Source organism: Ctenocephalides felis, unplaced genomic scaffold (genome assembly GCF_003426905.1).
Source record: "Ctenocephalides felis isolate EL2017-DRISC unplaced genomic scaffold, ASM342690v1 CF-g0.4_SCAFFOLD_01163, whole genome shotgun sequence".
NCBI classification, from domain to species: Eukaryota; Metazoa; Arthropoda; class Insecta; order Siphonaptera; family Pulicidae; genus Ctenocephalides; species Ctenocephalides felis.
This window is the reverse complement of record NW_020537317.1, coordinates 18140-34595: the sequence shown is the minus strand read 5'-3', so window position 1 is coordinate 34595 and position 16456 is coordinate 18140. Positions and strand designations below refer to the sequence as shown.

The 16456-nt window shown below is 31.9% G+C and overlaps 2 protein-coding genes across 2 annotated transcripts; both read left to right on the top strand.

Annotated features, from left to right (window-relative positions):
- The first annotated feature begins 11024 nt into the window (after positions 1-11024).
- Positions 11025-11570, top strand: LOC113365628. Its single transcript, XM_026607139.1, has one exon. The coding sequence runs from the start codon at positions 11025-11027 to the stop codon at positions 11568-11570; it is 546 nt and encodes a 181-aa protein (XP_026462924.1).
- Positions 11571-13427: 1857 nt separating this feature from the next.
- Positions 13428-14619, top strand: LOC113365627. The gene is made up of 4 exons (XM_026607138.1): positions 13428-13869; positions 13938-14097; positions 14170-14263; positions 14589-14619. The coding sequence occupies exons 1-4, from the start codon at positions 13657-13659 to the stop codon at positions 14617-14619; spliced, it is 498 nt and encodes a 165-aa protein (XP_026462923.1). The 5' UTR covers positions 13428-13656.
- The last annotated feature ends 1837 nt before the right edge of the window (positions 14620-16456 follow it).

Genomic DNA, 16456 nt, shown 5'->3' with positions numbered 1-16456 from the left:
TATAATGAAGTCAGATGGAGTGGTGTCAGTACATAGGTGTATGGTATGCATACAATAAGTAAGGTGTGCGAAAGATTGGAAAATCTCGTGTTGAAATTGATACTACAGACCAGCACATGTGGGATTTTCGTGTTTCGGTGTAAAGTGGGATTTTCGTGTAATACTAATAGAGTAGTTCTCATTAGGTGATCCTTTTCCTGTAGTTCAAAAAATTATGTCCATAGCTAGCGGAGTGATAGACAATAATACAAATGTTTGTTATAATGCTCATGAAGAGCAACTTAGTTCTATAACCAAAATGAATAGCCAAACATTTAATAATATTAAATTAAAACGCGCTGATGTAGTACTACTTGTTTTAAGTATGAGTAGCATTATGAAAGCACATAATGAAAAAATACCTATAGATCCTACATTTTTACTTCAACGCATGAGCATCCCGTTTCGTCTTAGACTTTTGAAGAGATAATACGTCAATACTTACTTCAATTTCTTTTTTATTATAATTCCAAACTAGTATATTACTTCCTAAGAAACATAATATACCTGGCGCATTTAATTCAACTTTGTTGCGAACTCACTTGAACTGAAAATTACTATTACCTGTCGATATCAAGTTTTTACCTACGCCATATCTAGTGAAGATGGTCAATACCACAAGCCACATTGTGAGTGATAAACCTTTAGATAAAACTGTTTTTGATGATGCCTTTAATTTGGACAGTACCGTTATTTGCGCCGAGTGTTTGTGTGTTTGGAATGATCAAACCCGATGCTGGGTTCTCTAGCGCGATTGCTGGTATCTCGGATCTTGTTGCGAATTTTATCGTGTAGTTGTTTTGGCTAGGAAGAATGACAGGACGAAATCTAATTATGCTATGCATTGTAAATAGCCCATCATTCTTGTAGTAAAACAAAAGTTTGTATTGTTAGTATTCCTTATCAATATGGCAATCGTGCTCTGAATTCTAGAATGGTTCGTGGTAAATTCAATAATATTAGGATCTTTGATATCAATAGGTACGTCAACAGAACTGATTACACCAAACAAGACCTTCATCTTATTTCCAGTGCCAAACAGAAGCTTTGTTACTACAATTTCTCACAAGAGATATGCTACCTCTGATAAATTCCAGAATCTTCCGATCGTTTCCCGCCTAATGCTGGTTAAGTTTCTTTATTATCTGTCAGAACTTTTAAAATCTACCCCAATAAAATAAACCAACTTCCCTCAAACAGATCCATATTTCAGAAAAAATATAACAAGTTGTAAAAATAATTAAAATCTGATTTTTATTGCCTATTTTTATGTTCTAAAATTATATTTATTATGTATGTTCAGAATGATAAAATTTTAGAGCTCTTTTTAAGTTCCGTGTTGATTATGGTGATATTGCATTGTAGCATCACTTGGAATCTTCAAGTGCCAACGCCACATACATCAGCAAAACTGTGCAAAATGAACTAATAGATGTGTGTGCAGAAGTCATTCAAGAAACTATCTGGCGGGAAGCCAGATATCTTTCTATTTTGTTTGACGAAACCACGGATATATCACATATCTCACAGCTCATTCATTACGTTATTTTCATAATGGTATTATTAAGGAACATTTTGTGACTTTGCGATACATATTATGCTCTGAAGACAATAATTTAGGTGACATAGGGCCTAGATTGACACGTAAAATGTTAGCAAAAATTGTTCAAAACTTGTGTACGAAATAAAATTTAGATTTATATTGGCGTGTGGGTATTGGAACTGACAGCTGCTCGGTTGTGGCATCAAATACAAAAGGTGCAGTGAAGAAGTTAATGAAAATTACGATCCATGCTAAACATTACACATGCAACAATCATGTTCTCAATAATGCACTAGCAAAATCTAGTTTCCTGCCGCAATCCATCTGGCATAATGAGAAGAGTTGTGGCATTTGCCAATGCATCTGCTAAGCAATTTTTAAGTTAGAACTTGCTGTCATGCAAGGTATTTGTGAAACACGCTGGGTAGAAAGTTTCAAGGAGACAACTTAAATAAAATTTCTGCTTGGTAAGACAATGAAACAGCCAACAATGCACATTGCTTGCTGCAAACATTACGCAGTTCTGACTTTATTGTATCCTCCATCTGCTTAAGTGATGTCTTAGGTGGGTGTATAATTTATTATTGTCACAAATTCATTAATTTATGCACTACACAGTACCTTAATGTCTGAGATTATTATAGATTGAGACATTTATATGTATCCCAACATAAGAATTTTTTTTACAAATTATGTATTGTCAGTGTGGCTACAGCAGAAAGGTCTTTCTCTACGTTGCGTAGAACCAAACCATGATTAAGATCTTCAATGGCGGAAGATCGTTTGGCAGGACTGACACTTTTCCATGTACATAAAAATAAAGCGATTGATGTCGATAATGTAATAACGCGTTTTGGGAGAAGACACAAAAGAAAAAATGATTTTGTAATTTGAAGATGTGTATTTTGCTTATCTTTTAAATTATTAAGTATGTTTTGTAATTATTATATAATTAGTAAATTGTTTTTTTGTAATAATTACATATTTGAATGTTATGAGTAATCAGTTAATATATATTTTATTTTTTATATGTATTTATATATTTATTTTTATTGTATATGTTATATAGCGATTTTCAGGTGTAGAGTACTTATTTACATTAATAAAATACCTAAATTTTATTTGAAATAATTGCAACTATTTGTTCGCGTGACCTTTTTTTTACTAAGCAAACCCTAACCCCCTGGCGCCAAAGCTGAATCCATAACTGTATCATACATCACTTAACTGAATGTGGTCGGAGAAAATATTTATGGAATTGGACGAAAAACAAACTAAATGAAATAAAAGTTGGACTCATCGAAGATGACAAATTGATAATTTGGTCAAAATGACAAAACTAAAAGAAAAGAAAAGAGCAATTCTTTGGTTAGTTTCAGGTATTTTACAAAAGATCCTTCAAGACAACGAGAAAATATTGATGATAGAAAGAAATTTAAAGGACAGAAGACAGGAACAAATTACAAAATACGGAAATACTTTTTGTATGTTTTTTCAAAAAATAATTTAAGAAAGCGCTATAACACTAAAAAATGTGATATATAATTATGATTTTGTTTTAGTTATGATTTAGAATTAGTTTGTAATTTGAATGTAATTTTTTGTATGCAATTGATATATTAAGTAAAAGAAAACGTAATCTCGCTCTTTGAAACAATTTTGCACGCATCGGGTAAGACGTTGCACAAGTGCAATATAAGAATGTTCGAAAACGTAATCGAAGTTGAGTTCGTTTGGTTGGTTCGTTGAATTCAGTTGAGTTACAAGAGATTAGTATTTTTCAGTGAACCAAGAACTAAGCAAGTATCATGTCGAAGTGTAGTGTACCACTGTGCCGAAATACACAAAGTAATGTTACAATGCATGTCGAGAGCAAGAAGTAATAAGGTACGTAAAAATTAATATAATAACCAAACTTTGGTAGCAAATAAATATGGTTTTGAATGTTCTTAATTTGGTTGGAAAGAACCAAAAATCCTTCTTTGGAGAAATTAACACCGTTTCATTGTAATAAATCTCGGTACGTGTATGACGCACATTTTGCAAGTATATGCAAAATGGATACAGAAGGCACAAAACTGAAAATAAACGCATTGTCTACACTAAACATGCTAGATTTCTGCTTCAATATAGTATAATCTTTGAGCAAAATTATTCATTCTTAGACTTTATAAAATACCTCCTCTTTCATTACAAACAGCCGAAGAAGAAACATCATTGAATATATATTAATAATAATAAGTCACTCAACTCAGTGTTTTATTCTACCATAATTTGGTCTTTCTCGCGGATAATTACCATTGCAAGTTATATTTTTGAGATTTTTATACACTGTGGTGAGAAAAGTTTTATATATCAATTACTTTACCGGCGTGTTTTATTTTGTTACGCATGCGGCATTAGAAGTGGTCTATTCCGTTCGTAAACAATATGGAGCACGCTGCTCAGTTCGACGAGTTCGTGAAAATTGGCAAATCTCTACACTATTTGGGGAGGATATCGAGGCTAAAATCACACGTGGAGAATGGATCAAGATTTATTGTTGACTCGTGTTCTGCATACACGAGGGCGTGAGTCATTAATCAAACTTATTGTTATCTTATAATATAAAAGTGAAAGACTGTTGCTGTATTGCTGACTGGTTGTACCAACACAGGAGTCGCAGATCACTCATCACCTCGTTAGATTATATTAAGTATTATGTCATTTTAGTTTCTGCCTAATCTTACCATAAGGCATTAATTATTTATAGTAAACTAAGGTATTTTGTCACGGCATTGTGATTATAATATTTGCAATATTTTTTGTAGTTAAATAATAATTGTGCATAATGGCGGATGCGGAATCACTAGAAGTTACTTACAAAATGATCAAAGCATCATTTGTTGCAATTCACAAATTCATAGCAGAATTCCGTGAGGTGAGAACTGGTAAAACAAACTATGTTTTATACAGTTCAAATATTGGACCAAACATAAAAGATATTTGTAGCTCAAAACTAATTCTATTTATTCCAAAAACTCTAATGTTATAAAAACAAAATGTATAAAATATTTCCATTCATACCGCTTTTCAACATTTTAAGATCGATTTAAAAATCCAAATACTAACCAATAAATATACGTCAAAATAGTAAGGTTGACAGTAACATTCCTTCATCTTACAAGTTAAGGTTTTTATTTTTTCGTTGTTGGTTTACCTGCATTTATATTTACACTTTTGGTTTTATGTTTTAATGTTGGCAACACTGCCTGAAGGCATCATGTGCCTGTCAATACAACTGCGAGGTCGGTCGTGTTACTCAGTATACCTAAAATGAGGTGTGAAGTTTGCTCTATTATATGTCAGAAGTGTTTCACTTTTGCTGCATGCTCAATGAGATTTTATCGTTATTATGTTTTATTTTGAGATTAATCTGCTTCATACTATAGTTTATCCCTTCCTTTTCCGGTGCGTTTTTGGTTTTCTTTTTCTGTTATTTTGTGAATTATTCATGTTTTTTAGTATATGTTTTATTTTAATCGTATGTTTGCCATAATTATTATAGATTTTTGCCAAAAGATATTACATACCTTTTTTCTTTGCAAAGGCACATCAAAACCTTTCATTCCTCAACTTCTAATATTTCTTTTCAAGACTCCAATATCCCCCGCACATTTTACAATAATTTCAGAATTAATCCTGAAACATCTCTTGCACTTCATTCTTATGCTCTGCCTTATTCTCTAATTCCGTTCACAGACATTCTATCAAATGCTCTTTCTTCGTCACCAATTCCTTCGACAATATTTCATTCATATGTTCTTCCCTCATCACCCATTCCTTCGACATCATTTCAATCATCTCTTCCTTCTTCACTTATTCGACATCATTTCATCCATATGCTCTTCCCTCGTCACCCATTTCTTCCACATTATTTCATTTGTATGCTCTAACCTCGTCACCCATTCCTTCCATATCATTTCATTCATATACCCTTCCCTCGTCACACATTCCTTCTTTACGTAATTCTTCTGTACCTATTGCTTCTTCAACTATTTTTTCTACATACTCATATTCATCGCCCACATTATTACAAACGACCCCTACAAGACCCAGATCGCTGCATTCTCGGGAAGTTTTCACAGGCATTGAAATATAAATACTATTTAAATATGTTTAATATTACATCCACAAAAATTACAATAATTGACAATTTATAGGATCTCCAAGGGCTCTTCGGATTACCTGCCCCATTGAGGATTGCGGGAAGGCCTATACGCGGTTCAGTTCTCTGCATAATCATATTGAGTCAGATCATCAAATTAATATTGAACAAGAACAAAAGCTTTTTTCTTTAATTCGTGGTTTGTCAACTTTTTATTATGGAGATTTTCAATACAACACACTTTTCTATAATTGCAACTTTTGTTGTAGATTTTTACAGCTGGAAAACGAAAACGGAACAGAACGATATTAACTCATATGAGAATGACACCACAGCATACAAAACAAAAGATGAATGCACCATCTTGTATTATAATGCCATCGGTGTTGCACACAACAAACAAAAGAAACAGTTTCAAGGGATACCAAAAAAATTGGACATGCTTGCCCCCTCACGAATCATATGCAAGATATATAATGACGGACATGTTAAAGCTGATTACTGGAAGACACATGTGGGACATAAAAATTTGAAAAATTATGTGCGTCTGAACCAAAATTTGATAAATAACATCAAAGGTATAGTTAAAGATTATTTAGTTTCATGTATGAAATTCTTGTGAATTCTTTATTCTTAATATATTTTTTTCAGAATAAATTAAGGCTGGCGTAGATGATGACTTCATTATAAACAACATACATGAAGCTTGTTATAATAAAGAATTACCACTGAGAGCTTCCATGATTACAAAGAAAGATATATGGAATATGAAAAGGAAAGTTGTACCACCATGCGATACGTTTAGAAATAAAAATTATTCAACAAGTGTAACTACTTGGGTTAAGAAGAAAACCTTCAAAGTGTGTTTTATAAAGAATTTAATACAAGTAATTATGGACTTGGCAATGATGACTTTATTCTTGTCATTATGACAAACATGCAGGCGCAAATGTTATTGGAATTTGGTACAGACAAGATATGCGTTGATGGTGACTAATGAATTGGGACTAACGGTTGATGGGACTAACGGTTATGGCTTTCAATTGCATATGCTTTTGGTGACTAATGAATTTAGGAGTGGGATTCCTGTTGCCTTTTGTTTCTCAAACAGACAAGATGAATTACTTTTTCAAATTTGTTTTCAGCAAATTTCTGAGGCGATAGGAAAAATAAAGGCAAAAACTTTTATGACAGATGATGCTCCGGCATATTTCAATTGCTGGTCACACGTTATGGGGTCACCAGAAAACAAATTATTGTGTTAATGGCATGTGCCCAGGAATTAGAAAAGAGCATAGGCTGCAAAAATCAGAAATAGAGAAAGACAGGCGCAAGTTTATGATATATTAATAGAGATTAAAATGATTTTAAATGAAGAGGAATTCTCGAGCAGAAATTGAACAAATTCATTTACACACATTAAAGCAATATTTATAGTAGATATATATAGATAGTTCTTCAAATTTTGATATGACAAGACATTTTTCGAAGACAACAGTTGTATATTACGATACCCTGCATAAATAAAACTTTTGATATTGCATTTAAGCAGTTTTAGACTAAATATGATTATTACTATATACTGTGACAGCATTTACTTAAGATTATGATCCTAGAGAAAAATTAAATATAATATACATTACTTGATATATTGGTATGATGGTATGCATAAATTTATTAATACCACTAGTGCAGTAAACGGAGAGGAAAAAAGGGTATAACCTCTGAATTTTTTTACTGTGCTCCGAATTTCATAAAATTTTGGAATTAGGTTCATCTTACTCTCAAATTCAAAAGTGAAAACAATTCGGGTTGCGCCATCACCCCCCGGGGGGATGACCCCCCTTCTCAATTGTGTAATTACATTTTTTTAAAATAACGTCGGAAATCGATAGAAGAGCTAATTATAATAAAAAAATATCTTCTATAGTTTTTCAAAAAAACTAATACTTTTCAAGTTACTGGCCACTAAAGATTCATATATTTTTGGCGTTTTTCTTCGTCTTTTTGCAAATATCTCCTAAATTATACATTTTAACGAAATTCATGTAATGAACAAAATAATGTCAATAAAAATCTTAATAAATCGGTATTACATAAAGTGTTCTAGGAAAAATATTAAGCAAGATTTGAAAGAGCAAAGTCGTTTTTTATTTCGTTCAAGATTTAATTGTTGTATTTAAAGCCATCTAGTGTCGAGGTTTTACATTTTATGCATTTCGGTGAAATTGGGTTTTATAGTGCTCAACATAAGCTTTAAAATGAGTGCTGTTACAAGTTTTTTGCGTGTAAAATAAGTGAGCTATCATGCAAATAAGAAGGCATATACGAAGTTTTTAACTTCCCGTAGGGCAAGTTATAGTAATCGCAAAAAAATCAAAAATGAAAATTTTTATATATCTTTACGTTTCAGAGGTTTTTGAGCATTTTGGCCTACCTTAGAAAAAATGGATGTATGTGTGTGTGTGTGTGTGTGTGTGTGTGTGTGTGTGTGTGTATGTATGTACGTGTGTGTATGTATGTGCGGATACAAATTTTCGTCGACGATTTCGGGAACACGAATCAACCGATTTGAATAATTCAAAAAACATTCGACTCGTATTGATAAGGAGACGTGCTGATTAGTTTTTGGCGAAGGCAGGTCTAGCCGTTCCTGAGATACGGGGCAAAAAGTGCCGAAAACGGTAACTCAGTTTTTAAGAGAACGGAGCGTCCGATTTGAATAATTCAAAAAACATTTCACTTGTATTGACAAGATGAAGAATCGATAAAAATTTTATGGAGGTAGGTCTAGCGGTTTCGGAGATATGGAAGAAAAAGTAAAAAAAATGAGCCATTTGGCGGTCAAAAATGATCATTAGACATATGCACATCAAATTATCAGATATTTTATAGAGATTTTAACAATAAGCATACGTTTTGTTAACATTCCTATGGGTTCCGTACCAATGCTTATGCGTTAGACAGCGACGCGGGGCTTACGCGCTTTATATTTTGTCTCTATGCAGTTAAAGCAGTACGATTGCTTTGAAAAGAAAGTTCAGATCTTCCACAATATGTCAAAATAAAGAAAATAATTTTTTTTTCAAAAAAAAAAATTAAAAAATTTTTTTTTTAAAAAAAATTTTTTTTTTTCAAAAAAAAGTAATTTTTTGTCCAATTTATAGTTTCTCAAAAATCTTATTTTTTCAAAGTAAATTTTCTTCAAAAATGTTAATCGTTTTTAAAAAAATAATAATTTTTGGTACGGGAAGTTCAAGCAATTTGCCTTAAGGCACGATGCCTTAATTGCCTTAAGACAGAATTCCACTTACAGCTAGTTTTCTTTTAAATCATATGGTTTAATGAGCGCCATTTCCACCAGAATGAAAGTAATTCACATTCCATCTAGAATTCACTTCATTATAGACATCTTGATGGATTCTAGTAGATTCACTACTTTAGTACAAACTATTTTCAGAAAACTCACGGTTTTATAAAAACTTTTTTTTCCATTTTTTTTAAAAATCGAAATTATTAATTCCTTTACATTTTCAATCCTTTGCCACCCTAAATCCAAAACCCAAATCCAATAATTCATATTCAGTACAAAATTCTATTTCTAAAAATACAATCAAACCTCTAAATTCTAATTATGATGAATCTAATGAAGTTTTAAATAGTCATTGTCATATTTTCAAATTTCAGCCTATTTTAGAAAGATTTTAAACAAACCTTCTAATCCCAATCCTCAAATTTCTAAACAATCCTTATGACGACTATTTTAGTAAATATAAATTTTTAATTCAACCTTTTGAGCATAACTCAGACTCAGCTGTAAATCATACTATGTTGCGAAGCTAGAGGTAAGTAAAAGTCCACATTGATAAATTATAAATTTTTATAGATTAAGATTATTATTTTCTATTAATATTTGTTTTATATTCTAATTTTAGACTATTTTAATTATTTTTAATATTATCTTAATCATTTTGAAAATGTTTGTCTATTTTCAGACTAATATTACTTTTTTTCAATACATTTTGCTATAAATTATTGGACGATTAAATTTTGTATTCAAATTTCGCGCCGCTCTATAACGGCCTTTCCCACTACTAGGAGAGTGTCTTATGCTAGGATTGTTGCAACAAACAACAAGTCGCTAATGTAGAATTATTATTTCTGTGTGTTCAATAAATTCTGCATATAATTTCTTCGTGTGTTTCTTTTATGCCATAAAGTTTGGTCCTTCATCACGGATAATATTAATAAAATCAGTGCTAATATAGAACACCGATTTCGTCGTGAAGAAAGTGGATAAAAAGTTTCATAAATGGTTGAAACTTAAAACTATCCACGCTAAAAACAAGAATTGAATACGCTCAAGCTCAACAATAGAGCAGCAATATTTATTATTGGTGAATTGAGTGGATGCACGCAGATTTCATTTGAGAAGAGGTTAGGCGCACGAGGCTTCTGAGTTTGTCATCGCTGTTACTCGTGGTCATCGTGTTACTGGGGGTCATCTGAGGATTGGAGCATCAAAGCCAATAATACCAGTAGATGTTATCCTGTCCAGGCCGCTAAACACCAGGCACAGAAGCAGTCTAGAGGCAAGTGGGGCACGTGTTGTAAGGTCATCTCACACCTTATATAATAACAACACAAGACACTATCACACAAGGGTTCGGAGCACGGGAGTCCATAGCGGGATAGCGGATTATCCTAGCCGAAAACCACGTGGCGTGAAAGCGGTATTCAAGACATTTGTAACTTGTAAGGTTAGGTACAAATAGTATAATTAATGTACGTGTTATTTAGCATAAAGTGTTACTGATTACATTCGTATATTGTTAATGTCACAGAGTAATTGGGCACATTATATAAATTTTCGGTATTATTTTATACGAAATATATTTATTTTTCACAAAACTATATTGTGATATCATAAAAAGTCATTAACGATTTAGCAAACTATATTTAGTATTGGAAGTTATTTGCTTGTGACTTGCTGTGTTAGCATATATATTTATCTATTAAAACATTAGGCTGATTTAAATTCATTAATCGTAAAACATAGAACATTAAAAACTCATTTTGACACCATTTTTGAATTTGTTACCTCGGGTCAAAATGATTCCAATACTGAAGCATTAAAAAGACGAAAACAGAGGTTAGTAGAGCTGTGTCATCAGTGGGAAGTGAATTACATAGAGTTAGAGGTCTCTAGAGACGAGAGGTTAGAGGTAATCTAAGGCTCAGTCTGGAGAACATTAAAAGGAGTACTTAGAGTACTCTGAAAGGTATTTAGACATTATGTCACGTTTAGATGCTCTTACGAATATTGGTACCCCGTCACTGTCTAGGTCGGCAGATTCAAGTCCAGCCTTAGATGTAAAGTTACCAGAGATCACATTACCCAAGTTCAACAGTGATTATAGTGAGTGGGCCCAATTTATAGATCTTTGTAACTCGTTAATACACAATAACACCAAGTTGCTGGAAGTCGAAAAGTTGCACTATCTAAAGGGAGCTCTACTATCATCTGCTGCAAAACTAATATCATCTTTAAGTTCAACAAATGAGAATTACACTGTGGCCTATGAGACACTGTGTAGGACTTATGACAATAAATTTTTAATACTAAATTCCCATTTGCGGCAGATCGACAGTATACCACAGATACACAAAGGAACACATGAAACTCTGAGCAATTTTCTGTGCAGTGTGAGGCAACAAATACGTGCTCTTTCAGCAGAATATGAAGCTACCAAGCATTGGGATCTTATTCTGTTGTATATGCTGAATAAGAAGGTTGACAGCCATACTCGCATGGCATGGAATTTGTTCTTCCAACGGTAAATGATTTTTTTTTTCCTTTCTGGAGCTGAGGGTCTGTGCCTTAGAGAACTCATTCAAAGTAGAAAGTAGACCCATTCAGGGAAATTCTAAAATCGTTCATGTTAGTACGGTGAAAAAGGTAGTGCCTCCATGTTGTTGTTCCAAAGAAAGTCATCCATTGTACAAATGTTCCAAGTTTAAGGAGTTGGAGATTTCAGGACGTAAGGATCTGGTGTTAAAGCATTCACTGTGCACTCGTTTACTTCCTGCACATGATGCTAAGAGGTGTAGTTTTAAAGGTACTTGCTGTAGATGTAAAGAGCCCCACAACACTTTATAATTCATGATGAAAATAGTTCTTCTTCACCATCAACTAGCCAACTCAATTCTGGCAATAATGTTCTTTTAGCTAGTCATAATAACATACAAACTCCTCTCCACAGTCTCTCTATATGTTTTCGATGCAAATGGCAAAACCCATTGTGTGGTACCATTTTACAGCTTAAATTATTCATTAATTAATATATATAACAGCCCAAAAGCTCAAATAACAAAAATTACCAGTGGAAAGCTTTATATTTAACGTACTCGTTGAACATATAGAGATAGACCAATAGAGACAACTTAACTACGAAGTGAGGCCGAAATATGACGAAAATGATCGAACGAAGCATTATTCATCGCTTAGCGGCATAAGCTCTATCTTGTTTGTGTTTATTATTTCGTCGTGTTTATTGTTCGCCCTTCGTTGCTCCCAAGATTTTACCTAACCTAAAATTACACCTCAGTATTTTGACGTATAAAGACGCTTTAAGTTCTTAAAATCTAAAACCTTTTTACGAACTTTAGGTTACTAAATCTGCTCTAAGCATGTCCTAAATGCCCTGGGAAGGGTCTTGCACTTATATGGCGTTAAAACTTAATACATAGTTTTTTTTTATTTTTTACCGCGTTTTGGGGAAGGCGCTGTAGAACATAAAAAGGTTTTAAATTTCGACACGGAATTACAAGTTAAACTAAAAGGTAGGGCTATGCAAATCACAAAACAATCATTTGTAGCCTAAAAGCAAAGTTCTTTACAGTCCCGTTTTGTCCCTGATTGCATTTGTTAAACTCTATTTGAAGATTTAAAAATCCGCTTAGAGGAAACTTACATTGAATTGGTACACTCTCTTCAAATAGAGTTTAACATAAATATGACTAGCTGTGAATTTAATATATACCCAGACAGCACAAGACATGCCAGGGAATGTCCCACTTGTCCTCACAATCTCCTAATATCGCGATATCCTATGAATATCCTATGAATATGCAAGGGGACGTCTCAAAACCAAAGGACTCGAGCAGGTATAACGAACGGTTCACGACATGTCGATCTCATACGCGCACGGCTTGAGACCTCTAAACGTATATGTTTGTCCCTTTCTCTTCGCCGTCGCGTCGCTTGGCGTCATCAATTAAGCTACTGACGCCATATGTCGAATTCTTTTATAGTTGTTGCGTAATTGAGTATTATTAGTGAAAATTTCATTTGTTCTGTTTAAATATATATGTGGTGTTATTAATAAATAATATTGAAAATCCAAATGCTCTAAACTTGATTAATAATAGTGGAAATTGCATGTGTTTTATATAATTAATGTATATTTGAGTGTGTAATAAATAATTAATATTGACCAGCCAAAAGACCTAAACATTATTATATCATACTTGAAAAAAAATAAATTTACATTTTTATCAGTTTAGTTCTCTATCTAAGAGTTATAATTTGAGTTCACACTAAAATATATAGTATTTTAAAACTTCTAATATAATATGGCGCCAAAAAAAGTATTCAAAAGTGTTAGATTTATTTCAAAGAGGCAGTTTCAAAGGCGTGTGAATTACTATGTAAAGGCTAATATCCAGGCAACAGCTATTACTGATTCTGCAAATCTACAGGAAAGTTGCACAAGAATAAATATATGTGCAGAACAGCCAATTGAAAACATGAATAATGATTTGGAGACATTGATTACTTCTCCAGAAAAAAAGCTGCAGACAAATTGGACGGAACAGAGATAATAATTGCTAGATTCAATTGGCGAGGAAAATTTTCATCAGGGAGATGACTAAAGTTCGATTAACCATGGAGGGCCTTGAGGAGCAAGTGAAGGAAATGATGTTGAGAATGGATTCCTTCCAGTCTCCTAAGGCTGTCATGAGTAGTGACATGGGCCAAATCAAGGAAATTTTAAACAAGTTTCCTCTGTGCTCAATGGACGAACTTCGAGAAGTGGAGGATAGTCTAAGAAACAACAAGGATGTGAAAACACAACTGGTAATCACAAGTTCACCCAAATTTATGTTTATTAGTTAGCTTTATTATAAACTAGTATTTATTTTTAGATTTTGTATTTGGCTAGGACAGGTGGAAAATGTGCTAAATCTGTCACAGTACAATTGATTAAATTGATATTTGATGATGGCCTGGCTAGAGAGTTCAGCTGGGCAGGGGGTAAAGGAAAGCACAAGTATTGCGAGCTTGTGCTGTGCGATATCATCAATGGTAATTTATAGTTCCTATGTTTATGATATGTTGTAAATTATGTATAAAACTTACATATATGAATAATTTCAGAAACTGTTCTAAAGAACTTACCTAATGAAACCAAGTTTGCCATCTCAGAGGCTACAAAAAGCTGGCTGAGGCATGCCAGTGAATGGTATACAAGGTATGTTTGTGAGATGTGTATTATTAATTTTATATATATATATATGTATATATATATATATATATATATATATATATATATGTGTGTGTATATATATAGTGTGTGTATATATATATATATATATATATATATATATATATATATATATGTATATATATATATGTGTATGTATATATATATATATATGTGTGTGTATATATATATATATATATATATATATATATGTATATATATATATGTATGTATATATATATATATATTATATATATATATATATATATATTATATATATATAAAAATATAATTAATTTTTCTTCTATTTCAGGAGGGGCAATCAACCATCTAACATGGACTGATTGGACTGATTTCCAAATTTATTATATTTAATAAAATTTAATTTAATCTGTTTTAATAAAATTTTATTTAGAAATAACATTGTTATATTCAATTTCGTTATTTTGTAATAAAATTATTTCAGGATTAATAAAATTTACTTGTGTAAAATTCTGTTCTTTTAATTCATTTATTTAATTTATTTAATTATAATTATTATCTAAAAAGTAAAAAACAATTCCATAATTATCTCCTATTCATGTCCGGTTTATGTCCGGAATATCCCGCGCGGGATATCCTACAGAACGTCCCATAGGTGCGACATATTAACATGTTTCGGATAAGATCAGGATAAGCGGGATATCCGTAAGGCTATCGCAGGGACAATGAATGTCCGCGCGTGGATATCCTGTGGACGTTTTCCAGGATGTCTTGTGTTGTCTGGGTACCGATCAGCAGTTTCGTGGAAAAGTTCTTTTTATTTAAACCATAAAATTTTTTGTGCGATAAACATAACTTGATATATGTAACTTAAAAAATTTATGAAATTATACCAAGTGAATGATGAAACTGAAATAAAAGTAGTGCACTTGCTGGTAAAGTGGTATTTATAAATCGTTCAGATATTAAAAATAACATCAACATAAAAAGAAAATAAATCTAATATTAAAATATTACAAAAAAATGGAATGTAAAACATCGATAAAGTATTTTTGTTTCTAATACATATAATAATATCAAATAGGAACTTCACCTACTACAAAATGTGCAGTATCTTGTATGCTCAAAAATAAATTTTATGCCGCGCAAAATATGTGTATATAAAAAATATGGTGGTAAGTAGAAACATGTGAATGTATAATTATAAGAAAAAATACTTTGTTTTACCTATATATACCAAAGATATATGTGCTTTTATATTATTATATATAATTATTTTAATTATATTATTAAATTGATTTATATAATTTTACATTCAAATTACCACATCGATATATTAATTTGTATGTATTGTTGATATGTTTTTGAGTGTCTTGTTTTCCAATTAGAAATATTGGTCAAAAACAAAGACAATACTATTACATTTTAAGCATTTCATGATGTGTTGCCTGTTATAATATTAAAAATTAGTTAAATGTATTTTATTGCTTGGGTAAATAGTAATTAATTATCCTCCAAAATTTCCTCAACATTTGCAATTGTGAATACAAACTGTTAATATCGGTTTTAAATATCGTGAAATAAGTACGAGATCGATTTTATTCAGCTTCACTTTGTATTTTTATAATATCCATGCTGCATCTCATGTCTCCATTTCCATCATATGACTTCACAAATTTAGTGATGTATGTTAAACCAATAAATAATTTGTGGAAGATTGGAAATAACTTGTCCCAGAGATCAGGTAAGTCAGATGAAGGTTCCACGATTTTGTCATCATAACTTAGCAAATCAATATTCACGACTGAGTTATTTCTGCAAGTATTAAAATATCTTCGTTTGTCTTTGATTGTGATTGTCACTGATTTGAAAGTCTTTGACTAAACTAAGACTACCATTTTAATTTAACACGTTGTGTAATTATATGAAAATCGATAATCTCTAATGCCCATGCTCTTTCTATTTGGTCGAAAACTAATTTCACAATCAGTAAGATAAATTTGAAGGTCTACTAGACTGAAAGTTTCGAAAAATTTCCTACAAGACAGATGTTTCAAGACAGTCGTCAGCATAGCAATCAAATTATTAGTATTGGTAGTATCACAATGATCATTAAAAATCCATTTCCTCTGGGCATTATCGCATCTGAATCTGGGTATTCTAAACGAATAGTCCAAAATTTTAAAAATCCCAAGATTA